This window comes from Dasypus novemcinctus, chromosome 26 (genome assembly GCF_030445035.2).
Source record: "Dasypus novemcinctus isolate mDasNov1 chromosome 26, mDasNov1.1.hap2, whole genome shotgun sequence".
Classification (NCBI taxonomy): Eukaryota; Metazoa; Chordata; class Mammalia; order Cingulata; family Dasypodidae; genus Dasypus; species Dasypus novemcinctus.
The window spans coordinates 24,803,964-24,829,871 of NC_080698.1; the positions used below are offsets into that span (position 1 = coordinate 24,803,964).

General features: G+C 40.1%; 1 protein-coding gene across 1 annotated transcript in view; it reads right to left on the reverse strand.

The window, feature by feature from the left end:
- LOC101435925 (cadherin-related family member 3) overlaps positions 1-25,908 on the reverse strand; it is a 107,210-nt gene that overhangs the window by 32,938 nt on the left and 48,364 nt on the right. The window contains exons 9-12 of the mRNA XM_058288236.1: positions 25,448-25,610; positions 13,856-13,958; positions 10,073-10,171; positions 3,145-3,377 (exon numbers count right to left, since the gene is read on the reverse strand). Coding sequence (XP_058144219.1) covers positions 3,145-3,377; positions 10,073-10,171; positions 13,856-13,958; positions 25,448-25,610 — 598 coding nt within the window. The remainder of the gene's footprint in view (positions 1-3,144; positions 3,378-10,072; positions 10,172-13,855; positions 13,959-25,447; positions 25,611-25,908) is intronic.

Below are 25,908 nucleotides of genomic sequence, written 5' to 3' on the forward strand. Positions count from 1 at the left end.
TTTTCTCTCCGTGTTCTTCTCTCTCTCTTCAATTTCAGCTGTTCTGTTTTCTGCATCACTAATTCTGTCTTCTCTCATTTTGAATCTGCTTTTGTATTCCTCTAAGCTCTGTTAGTTTTCCATTCAGGTTTTTAAATTCTTCTTTGTGCTTGCCCAGTGTCCTCTTGATGTCCTTTGTTTCTTTAGCCATATTGTCTTTCAACTCATTTATTTTATTTAGGAGATTTGTATCAACCTTCTTGATTAGTTGTCTCAAATCCCGTGTCTCATCTGGGGCTTTGTTATATTCCTTTGCTTGGGCTATATCTTCCATTTTCTAAGTACAGATTGTAACTTTTTTCTGATGTCTACACATCTGATTATGGTGGTAAGTTTATTCCTATGCTCAATTATTCTCTCTTGTGTAGGGATTTAGTGGTGGGAGCCTGCGTGTTACTGCCATTCTTTGATTCTTGGTTCAACCTGTTCTAGTTCTTTAGGATTATTCCTGTTTACTTGCTCAAATCTGGGCCATTGGCCCAGGAAAGGGTTGCAGACCCACTTCTAAGGACCTTGGGGAGGGTGCTATTAATGCCCTAAAAATTCCTCTCACTTATTTACATTTAATTTCCTACATGCACTTCCTTGGTCCACCAGCAGATGGTACTCTTCAGCAGACCTCTCAGTTGAAAAACCTGGTTGGATTGTGTTCACTGGACACCAGCTACAACAATGTGACAGAGGATGCTGCCTCAGGCCTATTCAGAGCTTTGCAAATCAAACTTTTTCAGAGGCTGCTCTCCAACCTTTGCCAGCAACCCCCTCCCTTTTTCTGGGTAGAAAATAATTCCACTACCCTCTACATCAACAACCAGGCTCAGTCAGTAGAGAGGGTACTTGTGAGAGTTGGATATCTTTAGCCCCCTGCCAGCTCCCAGGTCACACACGGGTATGGCCCCACATGGCCTGGAAGGAATTGTGGAACACAGCAAACCAATTTTGTTGGCCAAAGCTGAATCAGCAGTAAGCTGCATCCCTCTGACTATAGCTCCTTCTAACTATAGCTTCTTCTGACTATAGCTACTGGCAGAGGTCAGATAATTTAGAGCTGTTTGCTCTGAGTAGGTGCTGGCAGTTGCAGCTGCAGCTTTTACTCAAAGGGTTTTCCTGTGGAGAAATTTTTTTCCTTTGCCCCTCTCTCTACTGGGTGGTATCCAGCCTTCCCCTTATGCCCTAAATCCCAAAACATTTTTTCAGGCCATTTCTACCTGTCCTCTAGGTCTTTTTCTGGGAGAGAGATGAGTCCTGTGTCGCTCTAATCCTCCATATTCCTGCAAGTCCCACTTGGTCCCCTCATCATTTCTAACAGAAGGATGATAATTCCAAGTGGTACCCTTACTATTTTGGGGAGTTCACAAATGTCTACAGGAAAATCTGCCTCAGGTACTTAGTTGTAAGAGTCATGTTCACAAATATCTTCCTGAGATGTCCAGGCCACCCAATCCTTTCATCATGACTAACTCACTCCCTACGTAAGTCATTCTTCTCCATTGATGTGATTAGGCCTGTTATCTTCCTCATAATGATGCACTCTTAGGAAACCTAATAACCACAAGGACAGCAAGCCAGGGTTTTCATCCAGTATGAGGAAATTCACCATGACTCATCAAACTGGATGTAATCTTAATATTCTTCATTCCTGCTTCTGCCTTTTCTCCAATGATAAAACATTTTAGTCATTAATTACACACATCACATCATCAACACAGGAGTATTCTCTCCACTGATGTCTTTAAAGAGTTCTTTGACATTGCTAAAATAATGTAAGGGCCCACATCTTCCCCCCACTTCAGTCCCCCAAAAACATACCTTCATCAACTATCTTTATGGTAAGCATCAAATCTTGAGGAGAGGAACTTAGGTTTAAATCCTGTCCCACCCACTTTCTGAGTGACCTCAGGTAAGTTTCCTAAACTCAGTGCCTTGATTTCCTCATCTGTGAAATGGAAATGACAATAGTATTGCCTATCTCAAAGGTAGAAGGTGAGGGCTAACTATGTCAATACATATAATGACTCTAGAACAGGGACTGGCACGTGGTAAACACTAGATGTGTATTAGTTGTTATAATCTTTTAAATAAATCAATTTTATTGATACATATTTAAAAAACGTAAATCCATCCAAAGTGTAAAATCAATGGTATTCAGTGTAGTCACATATCTGTGCATGTCAATCATTCTTAGAGTACTTTTATTATTCCAGTAATAATAAAAAACAGGGAAGCGGTCTTGGCCCAATGGATAGGGCGTCTGCCTACCACACGGGAGGTCTGCGGTTCAAATCCTGGGCCTCCTTGACCGTGTGGAACTGGCCCATGTGCAGTGCTGATGCGCACAAGGAGTGCCGTGCCACGCAGGAGTCTCCCCCCAATAGGGAAGCCCCATGCGCAAGGAGTGCGCCCCATAAGGAGAGCCGCCCAGCACGAAAGAAATGCAGTCTGCCCAAGAATGGCACCACATACATGGAGACCTGACACAACAAGATGATGCAACAAAAAGAAACACAGATTCCCAGTGCTGCTGATAAGGATAGAAGCTGTCACAGAAGAACACACAGTGAATGGACACAGAGAGCAGACAACTAGGGGTGGGGGTGGGGGGGAGAGAAATAAATAAATAAATCTTAAAAAAATAATAATGAAAAACAAACAAACTCATCACCTCTCAATCTCTCTATGGTTCCCCTGCCTTACATAGCTGCTATTCTTTTCCTTCTCTCTAGTATTTTTGTATTTATATTTTATAAAAATAGTCTTATATATAAAATATCATACATATTTGCATTTTACATGAGATTTTACTATCTCATGCTACAGTTTTTAGTTTTCCTTCTAGTAATATACATGGCCTTTGACTTTTCCTTTCTCATGAGAAAGCGAGGGGTTCACAGGTTCTTCTTCATTCTCAGTCAAGCCTCAGATACCCAAGATTTTAAACATGCAAAATTTATGGAGCTCCTGGAAAGCAGTAGGAAGTTGTAAGCCTCTCCATTCTCCACTGTTATTGTTTGACCATTCCAATTATGATAAATTAGAATGTAATAGAATTATTGTCATAATCACGATCCTCTCAGATAATATAAAAATCTGGGACTCTGTACTTACCATGGCTAACGCAGTGCGAGCATGAAATCTGTCACAGTCCACGGCTTCCACGGTAAGGTTATATTGTTTCACAGACTCATAGTCTGGTTGTGTCATGAGTTCAATCATTCCAGAGAGAGGATGAATCCAGAATCTTTGTATAACCTGGATGTCTCCACTGGCTATTTTGTAAGTCACACAGTTTGGTGGGTAGTCTTCATCAATGGCAGTGACTCTTCCAACTTTGTAAAAAGCTGCCAATAACATTTTATAAGGTCATTCTTGTCAAGCAGACACACAACTCTAAAAAGCTTAATATGTCTTTGCCTTCCAAATAGTTTGATACTTTCTCAAACCATCAAACTGAACCCTTTTGGACAATGAAATGTGTTTGGAGACCCCAACGCCACATGATGGAAAATGGATTAAAATACACTTTACTTTAAACACATGGCATGAACCCTTTTTTTTTAAAGCAGGCAATATGCTAAGATTAGCATCAGATATTAGATAATGGTTCACAGCACAGACTGTGAAACCAGATAGCCTAGATTTCAAATCTCAGTTCTGCCACTTATTAGCTGTATTTCCTTGAGGAATTTTATAATTTCTCTGGGCCTCATATTCTTTATCCATAAAATAGGAATAATAATTCTATCTACCATATAGAGTTGTGATTATTAAATGAGTTAAAAGATAAAAAGCACTTAGAACAGTGCATGTGTATAGCAAATGCTACATGAGAATTAGCTATTATTTATATGCTTTTTCTCATTGAAGTTTCACAACACCCTTATGATACATGTCCTATTACAGTCCCCATTTTACAGATAAGGAACCTGTGGTTCCTTGGGTAAGTTACTTACCCAAGGTCACAGAGCTTATAATGGTAGAGTTGGGGTTCAATTCTAACCTGAATTGGTTAGAGTTGGGGTGTCTGCTGAATCTAAAGCCCACATTTTTTAATTCTAACCTGAATTGGTTAGAGTTGGGGTGTCTGCTGAATCTAAAGCCCACATTTTTTAATCCCTTTGTACTAAGTCCAACATATAATAACCCCAAATCTTTTAAAAGAAAGATGCATGTGCTAGATTGTTTGTATTAATAATCCCAATTCTTCACTCCTCCCCACTTTCGTGCTCTTTGCCACATACCCTTTTAGTGCCCTCCCACTCTAATTTTGAGCTCCGCCACAAAGCTTGTTTTAGTAAATGAGATGTTAGCAAATATGATGTAAGCAGATTCTTGAAAAGCATTTGTGTGATTAAGCTTGCCTTGGCTCACTCTTGTACCTCTCCCTTTGTCCTGAGAGCATGTTTGGGCTAGCCTGTTGAGGTTGAGGGAGGAGCCAAGTCATTCCTGTTACCCCTGCCAAAGCCAGACTACATCAACTGAAAGCCAGCCATTTCCCACAATTTTGAGCCCAGCCAAGACCAGAAGGGCAGTCCAGCCAACACTCAGCCTTATGGACTAAATAAATGTGTATTGTACTACGTAAGTTTTTTTCTTGCTTTTATTACACAGCATACTTGCGGCAATAGATAACTGATACAATGGGTTTACCCCCAATCATTTTCTGCCTGGATTTTAAACTCCATGTCAGATGCCTTACCTCTTCCATGTAGTGAAATATCACCATACAAAGAACAGATACACCAGCATGTATATAGGTCATTGTGGTTGCTAATAATCAAGAGATAAAATTGTAACAAAGAGATCATTTCATGTTCTGTCCCACCACCTTCAACCTCATAAGGATTTCTTTCTCTGTTTGCATTCTCCTTTTACCAAGGTTCATCGGTCTCTGGTAATGTACTATTAAGCAGGTAATGAACACAACTCATTATATCAAGAACAAAGAAACCTCATTAATGAACAAGAACATAATGTTCCATTACTGTGAATCCAGAATACAAAGAAGCCAACCTATTGCCTGCATGAAAGCATCATTATAGAAGAAAGGTATCTCAACAGTTACAAGACCACATAAAATAGATTAAGGAAAAATTGCCTTCTCTATCATTCAGTCCTAGACAGAGATGGTGCCATTTTCACATTTAACACCTGGTTAAGTATGATGAGAAGCTTATATTCTCCTAAAGGCATAAAATTAACATTTCAGTAAAACTAAAAGCTATCCCAAGTATCTTTAGTTGAAGTTTAAAATAAAGAAATTTTAAAACTCTGAAAGTCTGCCAAATTTCCTAATCAGAAATTATTGGAAATGAAACCTGTGTTCTCTTGTGACTTGTGGTACAGTGTGACATAATTTTCGTGTACCTTCTTCTAAATCATTTCTGATAAAGGATTTTTTTTTTGTCTATACCCATCTTCCTCCAGAAGCTTTTTGTCGTGAGAGATTTAATTACTCAACACATACCATCAGAAAAAAGTTACTTTATACATTATAGACTCCCATAATTTTATTAGGGGAAAAAAATCCTCATGCAGACAACAAGACACAACTCATATCCTCTGTACTAATCAAAACTGCCTGAAAAAGACTTTTACATTAGTGGATTTTTAAAATGTCCTCAAGGTCTATAGGCTGAAAGTTTGATATTCTGAGGGAAGTTTGTTTACCCCGAAGTTTTAATTTTCAATTTCCTCCTTTTAAGCAAATTGTAAGAAAGATTTTTTTCCTCTCCCCTTCCCCCTCTTCCCCCGCTCCCTCAGTTGTCTACTCTCTGTGTCCATTTGCTGTGTGTTCTTGTCTGCTTCTGTTGTCAGCGACACGGGAATCTCTGTTTCTTTTTGTTGCGTCATCTTGCTGTGTCAGCTCTCCTTGTGTGCGGCACCATTCCTGGACAGGCTGGACTTCCTTTTGCACTGGGTGGCTTTCCTTACAGGGCGCACTCCTTGCACATGGGACTCCCCTATGCAGGGGACACCCCTGCGTGGCAATGCACTCCTTGTGCACATCAGCACTGCACGTGGGCCAGCTCCACACGGGTCAAGGAGGTCCTGGATTTGAACTGCGGCCCTCCCATGTGGTAAGTGGACGCTCTATCTGTTGAGCCAAGTCCACTTCCCATAAGAAAGATTTTATCTGTTCTGAGGACATCTCCTCAAAACACCTACCCTCCCCTAATTTCATTCAGTTCATTTATTCGGTAGGGAATAGCTAAGAATGGTTTTAAAAAGCAAGGAAAGAGTTCTGGCACACTGTAGTCACTCAATAAATGTTAGTGGTTCTTATTATCACTGGCAATGGCACCACAACTATTGTTACGTGCCACAGAGTTAACATAAATACTATTATCATATAATCCTCATCTCATCTCTATGGCATAGTTATTGTAATATCCATTTTACAGATGAGAACTCAAAGGCACATAGAGTTATATGACTTGCATAAGGTCATATAGCAGTGATAGAGACAGAATTTGAAACCAGTTCTGTTTAACTATGCTGATATTCAATCTGCTACCTCATGGTGCTACCTCTTAAAGACCTAAAAGTCTTCTCACTGGACAACTGAGTCACTAGTCAACTATTTAGTGAATAGTTCATGTAACAATGACCTGCCTAGCTCTTTGAACTTCTCAGAACTTATTTTCAGACTTCCGTAACTTCAGTCATCAAAATCCATCCAAGGAAAGCAGGCTGCAATCCTGAACAGAGAACTGTACTGGTAGTTTAGAGGTTTACATTTAGCCATCATCTCTGCCACTTACCAGCTGTGTGACTTTGAGTAAACCCATTTTTCTCTGACCCCAATCTTCTCATAGTAAAATAAAGAGATTGACTATTTCCAGCCCTACCAAATCGACAGTTCTGTGATTGAAAATTCTAAACCATTCCTCTAAGCCATTAAATGATGCTTTTTTTAAAACCAGAGAAGTGTTCAATACATTTAAAGAGTTTACCTTCAAAACATAAAATTACATTTCAGGACAATTTCATTTATTTGGAAAGGGCACTGACATGAAACATGAAACACCTGATTCTCATAAAATGCCATATTAAAAAATGCCACTCTCTACCTTAATATCTAGACAGGTTGTTGTTAATTATTGGGGTCAGGGAATCTCTTTGAAAATATGATGAAGTCTATGAGTCTTTTCCCACCTTGAAGCCAATAGTAAGACCCTTCACTGCAGGTTAATAATTTATAAACTGGGGAAGCAGATGTGGCTCAAGCAGTTGGGCTCCCATCTACCATATAGGAGGTCCAGGATTCAATTCCTGGGGCCTCCTGGTGAAGGCAAGCTGGCCTGCATGGTGAGCTGGCCAGAGCAGAGAGTTGGCCCATGTGGAGGGCTGGCCCGCAAAGAGTGCTGGCCCAAACGGAGAGCTGGCGCTGCAAAATGATTCAATGAGAAGAAACAAGAGGAAAGGCAATAAGAGATGCAGCAGACCCAGCACCTGAGGTGGCACAAGAGATTGCGCACCTCTCTTCCACTCCGGAAGGTCCCAGGATCAGTTTCCAGTGCCACCTAAAGAGAAGACAAGCAGATACAGAAGAACACACAGCGAATGCACACAGAAAGCAGTGCAAAATAACAAGTGAGGGAGAGGTAAACAAATAAATCTTTTAAAAAATAATAATAATTCATAAGCTAGAAAATGATTAGGCAATTGTGAATTATTAACTTCTATACAAAGGCTCATCATAATGCTCCTTTAAGTCTGGAACTAATAGAGCTAGAAGCTTACACTATTAGCCATCTCAGAGACCTGAGAGAATATACAAAAATCAATATTGGGGACTTTTGAAATAATATAAGCCAAAATTATATTATGTGGGTACAAGAGCTTGTTTATAACAGTTTAATTTATATGCAACTTTCCAGGAATTGTTTAGTCATATAGTGCAAACTCCAACTATGTTATGTTCCAGGACCAAGATTTATATATGTGTGTATTTACTTTACAGAGAGGTTCAGAATGTACCCAAAGTTGCAAAAGAAGAATGAAATCCAAATATGAGGACTTTCAGTTTCCTTGTCTCTTGTTGACTGTAGATGTCTACCAAGGAAATAAGCTAGTTTCAAGTAGTATGGTTTCTATTCAGTGGTATAATAGCAACTGTTTAACATCAGTTCTCAAAAATAAAAAATAAAAACCTGTGTATGTCCACATAAATAGATATGTTTATTAGAAATTTTACTGATATAAAAGATGTATAGCATGAAATTTACCAATAATAAAAATATACACTACACCCTTTACTGTAAATTCCCACATAACCAATGGATTCTCACAGAATATTTTCATTGCTTGTTGCCAAACTCTCCTATCCATAGCAGACTATGATGACAATTGACATTGCAAATAGTGCAAATAGTTTCAACATGAATGTTGGTGTTTTACATTTTGGTTAAAGAGTACAGCAAAAGAGAAACACTCATAACTTCACTAGTTTGTCAACTTCATTGCTGAATTAAATAATAATTTTGTTTTTTATTTTTTATTTTTTTATTTTCTTCTTTTTGAATAATAATTTTTGATTACTGGAGGAATATTTCCAGTTTTTGTTCTATTCACAATATAATAGCCTCAGACACAACAGACTTTTAAATTTAATTTGCATTATTAATATTTTCTCCATCAGTTTCTTAAGTCCAGGCAATCAAGTACTGATATGTAATGTTTGCCTTTTTCCATGGTGTAAACACTCCCTCCATTGCCAATTTCAAGCTACCAACGTGACATCCCTGAATGTGGAGTTGTATAGAGGAGCAGAGTAGCATACCATTATGTAGAATTTCCATGATGCAAATATAATAGATGAAAACCTCAAACCATAGATAATAGTAAAATGTAGTCACATCAATACAAATGTTGTTCTGAGTATTTATTAACTGTTTTAAATACATTTATGTAACTGTAAATTTATATAATTTCCTTTTTTAATAATTGTTATTAACAATCAGGTAATAAAATGCCTGAAAATTTAATAATTGCACCCATGAGTCAGTATGATCCAGTACTAGCACACCACTGGTTCCATCCCTTGAAGTAGTCAAGCCAAGCCTGGAGGACCACCTGACAGAGATGTTGAGGAAAGGACGTGTTTCTTTCTTGGATGACAGAAGATATAAGTACTGCCTCTGTTGACCCTTCCAAATGTAATGTTCTTTGGTTTATTCCTTTTTTTTTAAAGATTTATTTTATTTATTTCTCTCCCTTTCCTCCCCTCCCCCCTCCCCCCCGCCCCGCCCCAGTTGTCTGTTCTCTGTGTCCATTTGCTGCATGTTCTTCTTTTTGTCTGCTTCTGTTGTTGTCAGCAACATGGGAATCTGTGTTTCTTTCTGTTGTGTCATCTTGCTGTGTCAGCTCTCCGTGTGTGGCACCATTCTTGGGCAGGTTGCACTTTCTTTTGCACTGGGCGGCTCTCCTTACGGGGCACACTCCTTGCGCATGGGGCTCCCCTACGTGGGGGACACCCCTGCGTGGCACGGCACTCCTTGCTTGCATCAGCACTGCATGTGGGCCAGCTCCACACAGGTCAAGGAGGCCTGGGGTTTGAACCGCGGACCTCCCATGTGGTAGACAGACGCCCTATTCACCAGGCCAAGTCTGCTTCCCTTCTTTGGCGTATTCTAAGAAATATGCCCTAATCCATATCTAATTCATGACTGAGGTAGGACCCTGACCCCAGATGTTCACAGGATTTAAATTGCATGGACAATGACCACTTGACCCTACCTTTACATTTGGGCCTAATTCAGAGGCAAAGTAGAAGAGAATCAGAATAAAATTAATATCATGTGCATTTGTCCATTACAAGAACCCTTGATATGACAACTTTTAAGTAAGCCTTTGGGGGAGTCATCAGGATGCTGTACTGAGAACATGACCTGTTCTCTGACAGTCTGGACCCCCACAGTTCTACCTCATTTTCTTGGTTTGAGACCTGGTAGTTGTTTGCTTCTGCGTGCTCTAATAAGGTAGATGTGGGGGCTCTCATGCTTTACTAAGATAGATGCAAGGGCTCTCTTACCTCCTGACGTTTCTGGAACAGAGAATGAGTAGTGAGGAGGTTTAAATACAGGACTGAAATCATTGGCAGGAACAACTTCCACAATGATCATCACAGTTACTGTAAATCGAACAGTGAATATACATTTTATTGTTGTAGTTTCATTCTATAAATAAGCTAAATGTGCCACCAGGAATAGACTTAGCAGAAGACTTTGAAACTACAACCAGATTCTCTCTGCTCCCAAATGTTTCCTTTTCCCAAGTAGTGTGCTCTCAAGGAATGCAAATGAATCTGGGTGCTAGCCAAAGTAATTTAGTCAAAGATATATAATATATTCCATGTCATATTTCATATTTTATATGGTGATGTTACATATGTATATATCATATATAAAATATAATTTATATTCTACAGAAGAGAGTTTATTGAATTTTTCATGGGTACATTCTCCACCACTACAGAGTTTGCTAGAATGCCATTCTCATCCCAATTTATGGCCTTCTAAATTCTTCTCTTAATATATATCTTGGAAGATATATATTAGAAGACAGAATTGGAAGAGGTTCAAAAAATCCGTATTCAAGGCTCAGTTTCAATATACACTCTGTGGCCTTGAGCTACCGGAATCTCTCTGAGGCCCAAATTCCTCAACTATAAAAGGGGAATAATATCATTTCCAATCTCCTACATCACAGTGTAGATCTAAGGACAAAATGAGATCATGCCCAAGAAAGTGTTTTCAAACTATCAAAAGCTAAATAAAAAGTAGCCATTATGTGGTTTTCATCTCAGAGATTTTTTTGGAAAAGGAATTCTATATTTCAGACCAGCAAGTTCAAACTAGCATATTAGAAAGAGTTACCAAAAAGAAGGAATTTTATGCTCAAGCATAAAAACAAGCAACTTGTAAACAGGATAACTTCTTTTTAATAAAAGTAGAATATTAATTAACATTTATTGTGCAAAGAACTGACATTTTATAAACATTAGCATTGCTCCTCACCATAAGTAAGCATTGTTGTCCCAACTTTACAGACAAGGAAACTGAGGTTCACAGAGTCAAGTTCTGGCCAAAGGTCATAAAGCTAGTCACTGAGTAGACATTGGACCAACCTGTGTCTGCCCACATCTTCCAAAATGTCTTCTATGAGATGCTAATGCACCAAATGCAAAATGATAAGTTAAACAAAGATAAAAAAGTTCCTTTATGGCAAGACTTCTATGATAGGTTCATGTGTCAACTTGGCTAGATAACGGTGCCCCAGTTGTTTGGGCAAGTAAGCACTGGCCTGATTGTTACTTTGAGGACATTTCACGGAACTATTCATCAGTAAGTTGGTTGTACCTATGGCTGATCACATCTACAATCAGCTAAGGAGATTGTCTGCAGCAGTGAGAGATGTCTCACCCAATCAGCTAGAGGCTTTAAAAGGAGAAGTGATAATTTTGGAAGCTAGTAGAGAGGATTTTCATCTTTACTTCAGTCAACCAGCTTCTCCTGGGGAATTCACCAAAAATCTTGATTAGAGTTCCCAGCTGGCAGCCTGCCCTACGGAATTTTGACTCATGCATTCCCACAGTCACATTAGACAATTTTGTAAAATCTCATAATATTTACAGATAGCGCTCCTGTTGGTTCTGTTTCCCTAGAAAACCTTGATTAATACAACTTCTTAAGGTTTCTAATGCACCAATGTGTATTTTGAATCTACAGATATACATTGTTCTCCAGACTTATTGAACATGGAATCCTTCTTTAGTGGATTATCTTGCAGGATTTGTGTCCTGAAGAATGCTGATACATTACCTCTCCCAAAAACATATGACATATGTTGTCAAATAGGAAGACTTAATTTGGATCCAATGAGACTTTCCTTCCTCTGGTCTGGGGCATGCTTTATATTTTTGGTATATATTATTATGTGCATTTTTCTGGGGCTGGGGTCTACAGCTTTCATCAGAACCTCAAAGGTGTCCCTGATCCCCAAGAAAGGGTAAGAAGTACTGTTATACAGAGATAGGTGATTTATGTCAACGCCTCCATACTACCATCTATAAATTCCATTTGTGTGCAATTAGAACAGGTGCCATTTAGAGCTCTGCCATACTACGATTTTTATTACATCCATAAAAACTCAAAATTGTGCTAATTAGCTGGCCTATAAAAATAGACTGAAGCATGTGTGGGGTGTTACAAGCATTCTTTATGAGGAGTTGCTGCGAATACGTTGGGATATGAGGACTAGATAGGATGAGGATTTATTACTATGAGAGTATCTTTCCCTCCCTTTTGGGGAATGACTCAAGTCTGGTGAAAGGAGCAGATTCTTATTTTAGTTAGTTAAGGCATCAGGATGAGTAGTTGCAAGAAAAAGCTTCCTTCCTGAAAGATCAGTTGGTCTATGTTAACAGGCTTTGGTGAATGTTATCAAGCTTGGCATCCAGTCCCCTACACATCACCTTGCTACATAGTTGGGTCACTTTGCATATCATTTATAAATTTAGCACCATTTAGACTCATATCAGTGAGTCAGGAGGAATTCAAAGAGTTCTAGATCCGCTGCTAAAAGCTTAGTATTGAATACAGTTTGGGTTGCAAATATATAGATACATGCCATCATTCTACCCTACTATATCCATGGCAGACAAAGCATTCTTTTCAACATCAGAATCCTTTTAAACCCAATAATCCAACAAAAAACCATCAAAGGACCAGAGTTGGCACAAAAATTTAAATGTTACTCCTGTTCTAGACTCTCTCTTTTCAAGCATACATTCTATTGCTAAACCTGTCTTCTCCACAGAAACACCTATAGCTTCCCAGGCATCTTCAATGCCAGTCACCTGCTGAATCAGTTTTTATCATACTTTCCAGGTACAATAGACACTTGACATTAATGACAGATGAATCTAGAAACCTTTGTGAATCCCCATTTTCACAAATACTTCCATAGCCAATAAATTCACCCTTACACTGAAGTGTAAACGTTCATATTTGGGAAACAATGTGTGTTTACATGTATACTAGAATCAGCAGAGAGAAGTAGTGTCAGGCAACAGGCTAAGCTCACTTATTCTGCTCCAGTTCCACAGTGCACAATTCAAATCTGTGCCTCAGAGTGTTTAGCAATGAGTAGAACCATGTCTGTTAAATCCACATCAATATTCTGACCATGCAAACTAGCTGGACTTAATCTCATTGCACCAAAGGTCCATTCTAGCAGAGACGACCCAAAATGGTGGCATGGTTATGAGGAAACCAAATGTCAGTGATGACCATTCTCTGCACCTTCATGGAAGGAATGAGCTCTAAAACTTGCAAGTGTCTCATGGTTTGCATTAATAATGGCTCTATCTGTATCATGTAAAATAATTCAAATAAAATATCAGGGAAAAAAAGCACCCAATTACCCATACGTATGAATATGTTGCTCTACAATGGGATCTTTCCAAATAAGAGGTGTTTAGCATTACTTAGCATAAAGTCATCCAAGGATCAAACCTCTACACATCTCCTGCCACTTCTAGCTCCAAGGATCTCTAGCTGGAGCTATACCTAAGAATTGAATATATTGCTTCAGGTACTACTAAGAGGTGAAAAAGACTAAGGTGATGGTCCTGCCTTCTTCCCAGATCTAATGAAAACTTCCAGCATGAATCTACCTAATTCACCCCTTCCTCCTTTGCCTAACTTAACAAAACTGTCCCAAATGTTTTTAAAATCTTTACATTTTAAAATCTAAGGTGAAGAGTCCAAAAAAAGAGAGACTTAGTGCTCCTTGAAAAATGTATTGACCTTACCTGTATGGGAGGGATGTAGGTCATCAAATACTGAAATCATCATTTCATAGATATGTCCAGCTGCAACCATCTCTGGATTTTCATAATCCAAGTCTTTGGTGACCTAATATCATGGCATGGTAGAAGAAAAACATGGGTTCATATGCTGCCTTCATTGCATGCTAATTCTGTGACCTTAGATAAAACATTTGAAAAGAGAAAATATTTTGAAAATACTTTGTAAGTGATGAATCACTATAATATATGCTATTCCTAATATAAGTCACTCATCATTTCAAAACTATTTATTGAATTCTAATTAGGTTCCAGACACAATTGTAGGCAATAGGAATATAGTAGCAATCAAGATGATCCAGAGCATAGACTTGAAGACAATTCTACTTTAATAGCATTGCCATAAATCTGAGTTGGTGTTAAATGGAATGGGTCAATATGACACCAAGGATCCAGGTGTTTGGGAACAACTGCATTTTTTAAAAATTTAGTTTCTGATTCACCACCCCCACTTCATTAAAGTATGTTGAGCATTCACTATGCACCAAGCACAATGCAAGGTTTGGTACACAAAAGCGAACCACTCAGAAATGTGTAAGACTTACAGTTTAATGAGAGAGACCAACAGTTACCTAGACAGTGATAAAGGAGTGCCATAAGTGTTTTGACAAGGGAAGTAGAATTTATAATGCAAGCTCCTAACAGAGAGAGATAAGCAATTTATGGTGTCATTGAAAGCTCAGAGGAATAAATGGCATTTAAGACCTAAAGGAGGGAAGTAGACTTGGCTCAATGGATAGAGCGTCTATCTACCACATGGGAGGTCTGCAGTTCAAACCAGGTCCTCCTTGACCCGTGTGGAGCTGGCCCACGTGCAGTGCTGATGTGCACAAGGAGTGCGGTGCCATGCAGGGGTGTCCCCCACGTAGGGGTGCCCCACACACAAGGAGTGCACCCAGTAAGGAGAGCTGCCCAGTGGGAAAGAAAGTCCAGCCTGCCCAGGAGTGATGCCACACTCACGGAGAGCTGATGCAGCAAGATGACGCAACAACAACAAAAAGAGACACAGATTCCCAGTGCCACTGACAAGAGTACAAGTGGACACAGAACACACAGTGAATGGACACGGAGAACAGACAACTGGGGTGGGGGTTGGAGGAAAGAGGAGAGAAATAAGTAAAAAAATAAATCTTTAAAAAATATGTAACGGATAATTATGAAGATTATTGATTAAAATTCAATTATAATGGGAAGCAGATGTGGCTCAAGCAATTGGGCTCCTGTCTACCATATGGGAGGTCCAGGGTTCAATCACCAGGACCTCCTGGTGAAGGCAAGCTGGCACATGCAGCAAGCTGGTCCAAGTGTACAGCTGGCCTACGTGGAGTACTGGCCCATGCAGCAAGCTGGCCTGAATGGAGATATGGCACAGCAAGATGATGCATTAAGAAAAGTCAGGACTTCCGGCAAGATGGTGGCTGAGTGAGCTTGCCTTGCCGTCTCTCCTGGGAAGAGGCAGCTGGGCACCGCTGGAGGTTCTCCGGGACCAGGCTTTTTCAGGATTTTTTCAGGGCAGGAAGTGTCTGGACATCGATTTGGTGGGAAGGTAACGGAAAGGACTGGTCTATAAGATATAATTTGGGACTTTTCAGGAGGGGGAGGCAAGATGGCGGCTGAGTGAACTTCCCGGTTACTAGCTCCTGGGGGGAATCGGCTGGGAGGCGTCGGAGACTCTTTGGGACCGGCTGTTTCAGGATTTTTCCTGGTCTGGAGGTGTCTGGACATCGATTTGGAGGGAAGGTAACAGAGAGGATCCATCTGTGAAATATACACGGAGATCCCAGCTACGTGTGGAGGACTCCCTCCTTGGGTAGGCGGAGCCGAGGCAGCTAGCACCGCGGCGGGTGGCGGGCGGGAGAGCCGAGCCGCGCTGTGCCGCGGCAGGCGGCAGGCGAAGGAGACAAGCCCAGCCGAGCCTAGCCTAGCCGTGCCGCGGCGGGCGGCGGGCGGGAGAGCCGAGCCGTGCTGCGCCGCGGCGGCGGGCGGTGGGCGGGGAAGCCAAGTCCGGCCGAGTCCGGCCGAGCCCAGCTGAGCCGCAGCGGGCGGGGGGGCCAAGCCCAGCCACGCCGCGCCGGGCGGCGGGCGGGAAAGCCGAGCTCAGCCGAGCCCAGCCGAGCCGCAGCGGGCGGCGGGCGGGGGACCGGAGCCCAGCTGAGCCCAGCCGAGCCTGGCGGCGGGGTTTCTGTTCTTTGTTTTTTTTATTTTTTTTATTTTTTTTTTATTTTTTATTTTTTGTTGTGGTTGTTGTTCTTGTTGTTCTTTTTTTTTTTTTTCAATCCTCTCTTTCTTGTCCCCAATATTCTTCTTATACTATTTTACCTTAACAATACAATAGGTCCTACAGGAAATACCTCACATTTGCTGGGTTTCCTCACCCTCCACTGCCTCATTTCTCTGTGAATAGATTTAGCCTATCTACACTATCCCCTTTCCCCTACAACTTGATAGCCTCCACCATCTGCTATCTCTCCTATATTCCATCTCCCTTTCTTTGATCCACAAAGTGTCTAACTCTTAATTTCTAATACCTTTGTTTAGTTTTCCATCTGGTATTCGTCCCTGAAACTATTACCTTTCTTTTCTCTTTCCCTCTCTCATGAAAACAATAGCCTCTTAGTACGTACCACATTCCTCCCATATTCAGTCGTCTACCTCATTATAGGTACTTTCCTACTACTATAACTCTACACAATTTACATGATCTAACCTCCATCCTCCCAGAACTCATATTGTTGCTTTGTAAACATATATCACCAATACTACTTCACACTTTTTCCTTCCTTACACAATTGACTTTCCCCAGCACTAATACTTTCCTTTAAAGTGAGCTTAACTAGCAATAAGAAATTGGAATAAGAAGAACAAAGTGACAAAGAGAAGATATAACACTTACGCAAAAACAACAGCTAATTAATCTCCAAGACTAGACAAAGAAGCTAAGGAATTGATTAAACCTGTCAAGAAAAAATGTTGACAAGACAGCAACAAAAATCTACAAACCAAACCAGTAATCAGGAAAACATGGCTGAATCCAATCAACAAACTGAAAATCAGGAAGGGGGGCAGGACTTCGCACAAGCAATGAAAGATCTCAGAACATTTATCACCGACAAATTTGATGAAGTAATGAAAGAGGTTAACAGCGTGAAGACAACACTTGGAGGGGAAATTGCAGACATGCGCAAAAAAATAACAGATATGATGGAAATGAACACCACAATTCAAGAAATCAAAAATACACTTGCAGCAAATATCAGCAGACTAGAAGAGGCAGAGCAGAGAATTAGTGATGTGGAAGACAGTGCATTGGAAATCAAACAGATAGTAGAAGTGGTCAATAAAAAGGTAGAAAAAATCCAGATAGGACTTAGGGACCTGAATGATAACGCAAAACGCTCAAACATACGTATTATAGGCATTCCAGAAGGAGAAGAGAAGGGAAAGGGGTCAGAAGGAGTGTTGCAGGAAATAATGAATGAAAACTTCCCAAATCTACTGAAAGAGACAGATGTACATATCCAAGAAGCACAGCGCACTCCACTGGTCATAAACCCCAACAGGCCCACCCCAAGACATATACTTGTCAAATTATCCAATGCTCAAGACAAAGAAAAAATTCTAAAAACAGCAAGAGAAAAGAAAACCATCACATACAAGGGAAACTCCATAAGATTAAGTGCTGATTTCTCATCTGAAACGATGGAGGCAAGAAGGCAGTGGTATGATATAGTCAAGGTACTAAAGGAAAAAAATCTCCAACCAAGAATACTCTATCCAGCTAAACTAGCATTCAAAAATGATGGAGAGTTCAAAATATTCACAGATAAACAGAAACTGAAAGAGTATATCAACAAGAAACCTCCCCTTCAAGAAATTCTTAAGGGAATTCTGCAGGAAGAAAGGAAAAAACAGGACAGTCAGAGATGGAGGAGAGTGTAAAAGCAACAAGAAAGACAAAAATAGAAGGGGAAAATAAAATAATACAAACAAAATATAACAAACACAAATCCAACCAAAATATGGCTACCATAAATAACTCTCTAAACGTAATAACACTGAATGTCAACGGATTAAACTCACCTATCAAAAGATTCAGACTGGGACACTGGATAAGGAAATACGACCCATCTATATGCTGCCTACAAGAGACACATCTTAGACCCAGAGACTCATGGAGGTTGAAAGTGAATGGCTGGAAAACAATCATACAAGCAAACAACAACCAAAAAAAGGCAGGAGTAGCTATATTAATATCAGACAAAATAGACTTTAAATGCGAAACAATTGTGAGAGACAGAGAAGGATACTATATTTTAGTGAAAGGGACAATTTGTCAAGAAGATCGAACAATCATAAATATTTATGCTCCTAACAAGGGCGCCTCTAAATATGTGAGGCAAACGCTGGAAAAACTAAGTGAAAGAATAGATGCATCTACAATTATAGTGGGGGATTTTAATACACCACTATCAACTCTGGACAGAACATCTCAAAAGAGAATCACTAAAGAAACAAAACATTTGAACAGTATATTAGAAGAGCTGGATCTAATAGACATATATAGATCATTACACCCAAACACAGCAGGATATACATTTTTCTCAAGCGCACATGGAACATTCTCCAAGATTGACCATATGCTAGGCCACAAAGAAAGGCTTAATGAATTCAGAAAGATCGAAATCATACAAAACAATATCTCTGACCACAGTGGAGTCAAGCTGGAAATTTGCAAGGGACAGAGACCCAGACTTCACACGACAATTTGGAAATTAAACAGCACACTCTTAGAAAAACAGTGGGTCAAAGAGGAAATCTCAAAAGAAATCAATGACTACCTTGAAACAAATGATAATGATAACACAACATACCAAAATTTATGGGATGCAGCAAAAGCGGTACTGAGAGGGAAATTTATAGCCATAAATTCATATATCAAAAAAGAAGAAAGAGCAGAAATTGAAGAATTAACTGCACATTTGAAGGAATTAGAAAAACAACAACAAAGTAACCCAACAGGAAGAAGAAGGAAGGAAATAACAAAGATAAGAGCAGAACTAAATGAAATAGAAAATAAGAAAGCACTTGAAAAAATAAACAAGACCAAGAGCTGGTTTTTTGAGAAGATCAACAAAATTGACAAACCTTTAGCGAGACTAACAAAGAAAAAAAGAGAAAAGATGCAAATACACAAAATAAGAAATGAGAAAGGTGATATCACCACTGACCCCACAGAAATAAAGACTATCATAAGAGGATACTTTGAAAAACTATATTCCAACAAAAATGACAATTTAGAGGAAATGGACAAATTCCTAGAAATACATAAGCAGCCCATACTGACGAAAGAAGAAATTGATGATCTTAACAAACCAATCACAAGCAAAGAGATAGAATCAGTCATTAAAAATCTCCCAACTAAGAAGAGCCCAGGGCCAGACGGCTTCACAGGTGAATTCTACAAAACATTCCGGAAAGAACTAACACCAATCCTGTTGAAACTATTCCAAAAAATCGAAACAGAAGGAACACTGCCTAATTCCTTCTATGATGCCAACATTACCCTAGTACCAAAGCCAAACAAAGACACCACAAGAAAGGAAAATTACAGACCAATTTCTCTAATGAACCTAGACGCAAAAATACTTAACAAAATACTTGCTAATCGTATTCAACAACACATTAAATGAATTATACACCATGACCAAGTGGGATTTATCCCAGGTATGCAAGGATGGTTCAACATAAGAAAATCAATCAATGTAATACACCATATAAACAGATTGAGAGAAAAAAACCACATGATTATATCTATAGATGCAGAAAAGGCATTTGACAAAATACAGCACCCCTTCCTGATAAAAACACTCCAAAAGATCGGAATACAAGGAAACTTTTTGAACATGATAAAGAGTATATATGAAAAACCTAAAGCCAACATTGTTTACAATGGCGAAGTCCTGAAATCCTTCCCTCTAAAATCAGGAACAAGACAAGGATGCCCATTGTCTCCGCTCCTATTTAACATTGTCTTGGAAGTACTGGCTCGAGCACTGAGACAAGAACCAGATATAAAAGGCATTCAAATTGGAAGGGAAGAAGTCAAAATTTCATTATTTGCAGATGACATGATCCTATATATAGAAAACCCTGAGAGATCTTCAACAAAGCTCCTAGAACTCATAAATGAGTTTAGCAAAGTCGCAGGTTATAAGATCAATGCGCAAAAATCAGTAGCATTTCTATACACCAATAATGAGCAAGATCAGGAGGAAATCAAGAAACAAATACCATTCACAATAGTAAATAAAAAAATCAAATACTTAGGAATAAATTTAACTAAAGAGGTAAAAAACTTATACATCGAGAACTATACAAGATTGTTCAAGGAAATCAAAGAAGACCTAAATAAATGGAAGAATATTCCCTGTTCATGGATAGGAAGACTGAATATTATTAAGATGTCTATCCTACCAAAACTGATCTACACATTCAATGCAATCCCAATAAAAATCAACACAGCCTTCTTTAAGGAACTAGAAAAACTAACTATGAAATTTATTTGGAATAAAAAGAGGCCCCGAATAGCCAAAGACATATTGAAAAAGAAAAACGAAATAGGAGGAATCACACTTCCTGACTTCAAAACATACTACAAAGCTACAGTAGTGAAAACAGCATGGTACTGGCATAAGGAGAGACACACAGACCAATGGAATCGAATTGAAAGTTCAGATATAGAACCTCATGTATATAGCCATATAATATTCGATAAAGCCACCAAACCCTCTCAACTGGGAGAGAATGGCCTATTCAACAAATGGTGCCTGGAGAACTGGATAGCCATATGTAGAAGAATGAAAGAGGATTACCATCTCACACCTTATACAAAGATCAACTCTAGATGGATCAAAGACCTAAATATAAGAGCCAAGACCATAAAGACCTTAGAAAGCAGTGTAGGGAAACATCTACAGGACCTTGTAATAGGAAATGGCTTCATGAATATCACACCAAAAGCACGAGCAGCAAAAGAACAAATAGATAAATGGGACTACCTCAAAATTAAAGCCTTCTGCACCTCAAAGGAGTTTGTCAAGAAAGTAAAAAGGGAACCCACACAATGGGAGAAAATATTTGGCAACCATATATCTGATAAGAGACTTATAACTTGCATATATAAAGAACTCATATATCTCGAAAACAAAAAGATAAACAACCCATTTAAAAAATGGGAAAAAGATTTAAACAGACACTTCTCCAAAGAAGAAATACAAATGGCTAAAAAGCACATGAAAAAATGCTCCAAATCCCTAGCTATCAGGGAAATGCAAATCAAAACTACAATGAGATACCATCTTACTCCCATAAGATTGGCAGCCATGAAAAAAACAGTAGAATACAAATGCTGGAGAGGATGTGAAGAAAGGGGAACACTCATCCATTGCTGGTGGGAATGCAGAAGGATCCAACCATTCTGGAGGACAGTTTGGCAGTTTCTCAAAAAATTATCCATAGATTTGCCATATGACCCAGCAATACCACTGCTGGGTATATACCCATCAGATCTGAAAACAAGGACACAAACCGATATATGTACACCAATGTTCATAGCAGCATTGTTCACCATCGCCAAAAGTTGGAATCAATCCAAAAGTCCATCAACAGATGAGTGGATCAATAAAATGTGGTATATACACACAATGGAATACTACTCAGCTGTAAGAACCAATACACTACAATCGCACGTGATAACATGGATGAACCTTGAGAATCTTATGTTAAGTGAAGCAACCCAGGCATTGAAGGACAAATACTATATGACCTCAATGATATGAAATAAGTTAACTGCCTCAGAGAGCTAGAGTCTGGAAAAGTGGCTTACTGGAAATCGGGGGGTGGAGGAAGGATGTGAGTTAATGTCTGTAGGGGTGGAATCTGTGATGAGCTGGGGGTAAGTATGAGCACAAAGAAGGGACAAAATGGGGGCAAGGGGTTACCTTCGGGTGGGGTTTTCTGGGTTTGAGGGGGGCTGGGGATGGGAAGAGGGGTAATATGGTCCAAGAAATAGGTGGGAGGGAGGGGCAACATACAAACATGGGAGAGTGCCAGAAGTTTGTTGAGAACTAAATGTTGAGTAAAACGTATCAAAGTATAAGTAGGAGGGTCACCTGGTTAGGACGCTCAGGGGGTATGGTCTGATGCAGGACGGACTCCGGAGGGAATAGCTGAAGGCTCATTTTGCCAAGGTGCGTTCTACCATTGGGTGGGGTGGACCCATATCCTGGGGAAGACTAATGCCGTCGAATAGAGAGAACTGTATCTCTCGTGAGAAAGGACGGCTCCCAGGGCATTAGATTGGCAGGCGTTGTGGGCCCTAAGGGGAGGGGAAAATGGACGTGCAATGGATAGAACAAAGGTAAATAAGGGGGCAAAAGAGGAGTTATGTGAGAGTACACGAGGATGAATATAAAACAGCTAATATTACACCAAAAACATATAGGGGACGACAGACTAATAATGAAAACCATAAGACAAAACATAGGATAACTAAAAAATTTAGAAAACTGTACAACCTAAAGTATGGACCACATAGTAAGCACAAATGTTACCTTGTTTGAAAACTATAGTTTCGGAATCTGTACATCAGTTTCAGGAAATATGATATGAATAAGTTAAAAGATTATTGCTGTGGAAGGGAAAAGGTTTTATGGTGGATCTGGGGAAATACTGTATATTGTATATACGAATTTTGGTGATCTAAGACTCTTCTTAAGCTGACATTATGTTGGGATTCACTTTACGGGAAGTTTTGGATCACAGAGTGGTTCAACAATGGCAGCGGAGGAATACTGATATGGGATGTTATTGACAGGATATATATGGTTGACAGGGAGTTATACAGGGCATATGCCCAGGGTATATGGTAATGTCTATATATACTCATAGTGGAAACAATTAAAAACAACAGCTGGGGGGGTACTGGGCTCCTGGCCGTGGGGTCACTGTTGTGGGCCCTGGGAGAGCAGCGGCAATCCTCCAGGTGCAACGGCAAGAACCAGGAAGGAAGGAGGGCCCAACAGTGGGCCCTTGATACTAATGGCTACACTTTTGAGCCTATGCACCTGCAATAAGAACAAGGCCTAGAGTAGCATTGTGCCTGGGGGTTTCCTCCTGACAGCCTTCATGTTACTCAAATGTGGCCACTCTCACAGCCAAACTCAGCGTGTAGATGTGATGCATTCCCCCCAGTGTGGGACACGACACCCAGGGATGAGCCTCCCTGGCACCGAGGGATCACTACCACATACCAGCTGAAGAAGCAACTAGAAAATGACCTTGAATTAAAGATTCAATGCGGAACAGCAGAATATACCTGTCTACATATAATAACATGACTTCGGGAAGCGGTTTGACCTAATGTAAGGGGGAAATGGAAAGGAGAAATGAGATTATAAGGCTGTGAGTCTCTAAAAAAGAGTCTGGAGGTTGTCAGAAGGAATACCTCTATGTACAACTGAACAGAGTCTAAGAGACAGATAAGGTAGATACAACCCCAGGTATTGGTTCTTTTGAGGGATAAAGAGACCCACGGGTTCTATGGTCATGGCAGAAGGGGTTCACTGCCATGACAGATGGCCCTTCTTTGGAGCTGGTGTTTCTGCGTGATGGAAATGGACTCAGAGGGGATCTCTTTTCACAAGACTTGCATGCTACTTTATTGGAATTGTATTTGGTGCTGAGTTTAAGATATATGTAGGGGATTTGAATCTCTGGACTGATAATATGACACCCAGGCCCAGAGCCTCAACAGACTTCAGCTCCTACACTTTGACTTATTGGACTTACTCCACTCAGCTAACATGGAGTTGAAGAAGGTCAACCACCACAACATGGAGCCTAGAGTGTCTACAACTAGAAGCGGGAAGAGTGCATCCAGTACCCATGTGGAATCTAAGCCCTCACTTGACATAGGTGTGCAATGGACACAACCAATCCAATGTCCACAGAGGAAATGTGAAATGGGTGTGGGAACGGTAGCCATGGGGGCTGCTGGGTGTGGGGAACGGGAGGAAGAGATGAGATGTGGAGGCGTTTTCGGGACGTGGAGTTGTCCTGGATACTGCTTCACGGACAATTACGGGACACTGTAGATCCCCCCAGGGCCCACTGGATGGAACGTGAGAGAGTCTGGGCTATGATGTGGACCATTGACTATGGGGTGCAGTGATGCTCAGAGATGAACTTACCAGGTGCAATGGATGTATCACGATGATGGGAGAGAGTGTTGCTGTGGGGGGAGTGGGGGGCGGGGGCGGTGGGGTTGAATGGGACCTCATATATATTTTTTAATGTAATTAAAAAATAATAATAATAAATAAATATTTAAAAAAAAAAAAAAAAAAGAAAAGTCACAAAGAAGAGACAATAAGGGATGCAGCAGACTAGGGAGCTGAGGTGGTGCAAGGGATTGAGTACCCCTCTCCCACTGTGGAATGTCCCAGGATCAGTCCCCAGTGCTGCCTAAAGAGAAGACAAGCACACACAGAAGAACACATAGCAAATGGACACAGAGAGCAGACAATGGGGGATGGGAGGATAAATATATAAATAAATCTTTTTTAAAAATTCATTTGCAATGATCGTTAATGTTTACCATTTATGAATTTGTTATTGATTATATAATTAAAATAATTAAGCATATGTGAGGGCCTAAATATTAGTTTTTATCATGTTTACAAAACCTCTACCTTTACTCAAGCTCCAATTTTAAAAATAACTATTTGTCATAGCATTTCAAAATAAGAGTCAATCCAGGCCTTTTACCTCTTGGCTCAGTGTATAAGCTTCCAAAATTAATAATGTATGCAAAAACTCAACTTGTAATTTGTGGAGTTTCTCAACAAACATTGGGGTTAGGGCCAGAGAAGTAGAGGTCAGCAATGGCTTCCTCAGCCTTATCTTCTGGTTAAGTAGGCATGCCTGGTGATGTCTGGGGTAAGGAACAATGGTGCCAAGCTAACGGGGATTAGCACTTTGAAACAAAGACCTGCAGAAATTAATAGTTAGAAGGAGGGATTTCTTCCAAGACAAAACCCCATCTGGGAAAGGAAAAATAAATTGACTGTGCCCATCCTCTGCTGATGGAAAGTTTAGAATCTAACAGAGGATGAAGAGAGGAGTAGCTGATCAATCACTTCCAATGCCAAGAGAATGTGCCATCATCGCACATGTAGTCACACAGACTTATCTCTAAGGAAATTAGCATGCTTTATAGCTTCTGATTCATTTCCCCAGCTAATAGGGATCAAATTATTTTGTCCTCATTATGAAAAGAGGAAAATGAAGGTTGGCAGCAAGACAGTAATGAAAACTTGCCCAGATGCCTTCCATCAAGTCACCAGAAGAGCCCAGAACTCATCTCTGCTGTGGCAGAGCTTCTCTTGCTGAATTTACTAGCAACATCACAACTGTGGCCATGACATGGTTCCAGCTCCTTAAAAAAAATTACCTGGATATACAGCAACTGGTTCTCACCTGGATGGAATTTTCAGCTCCTGGCACTTGCTCAAAGAGTTGTCCAGGACCAATTGGCCCCAAGCTAGGAACGAAGTAGAGTGTATCAGGAGGCCTATCGAGGTCATGGCACAAGAGTTTTGCAACAACTGTATCTCTTGCAATCAATTCTTTGCCTGTGTACCTGTTTTTTTAAGAAGAAAAAGCATTTTAGATGGATATCTTTAAAAATGTGGTGCTTTAGCCCTGCCCCATGCAGATGGCAGAGACACTTCAGGGTTGTGTCTCCCCACAAAGCTTTGAACAGCCAACAAGATTGGGTAGAAGCAGGTTTCTCAGCTCCAGAAGACAGTTAAAGACTGCAGTAACAGTGTGAGTGCCAAATCAAGAAAATGACTACTTAAAAGTAGGATATTGTGTCCTGGCTGGCCACTCCTTCACATCTCACGAGCCTGGCACAGAGCTGGCCCACATTCCCAGTG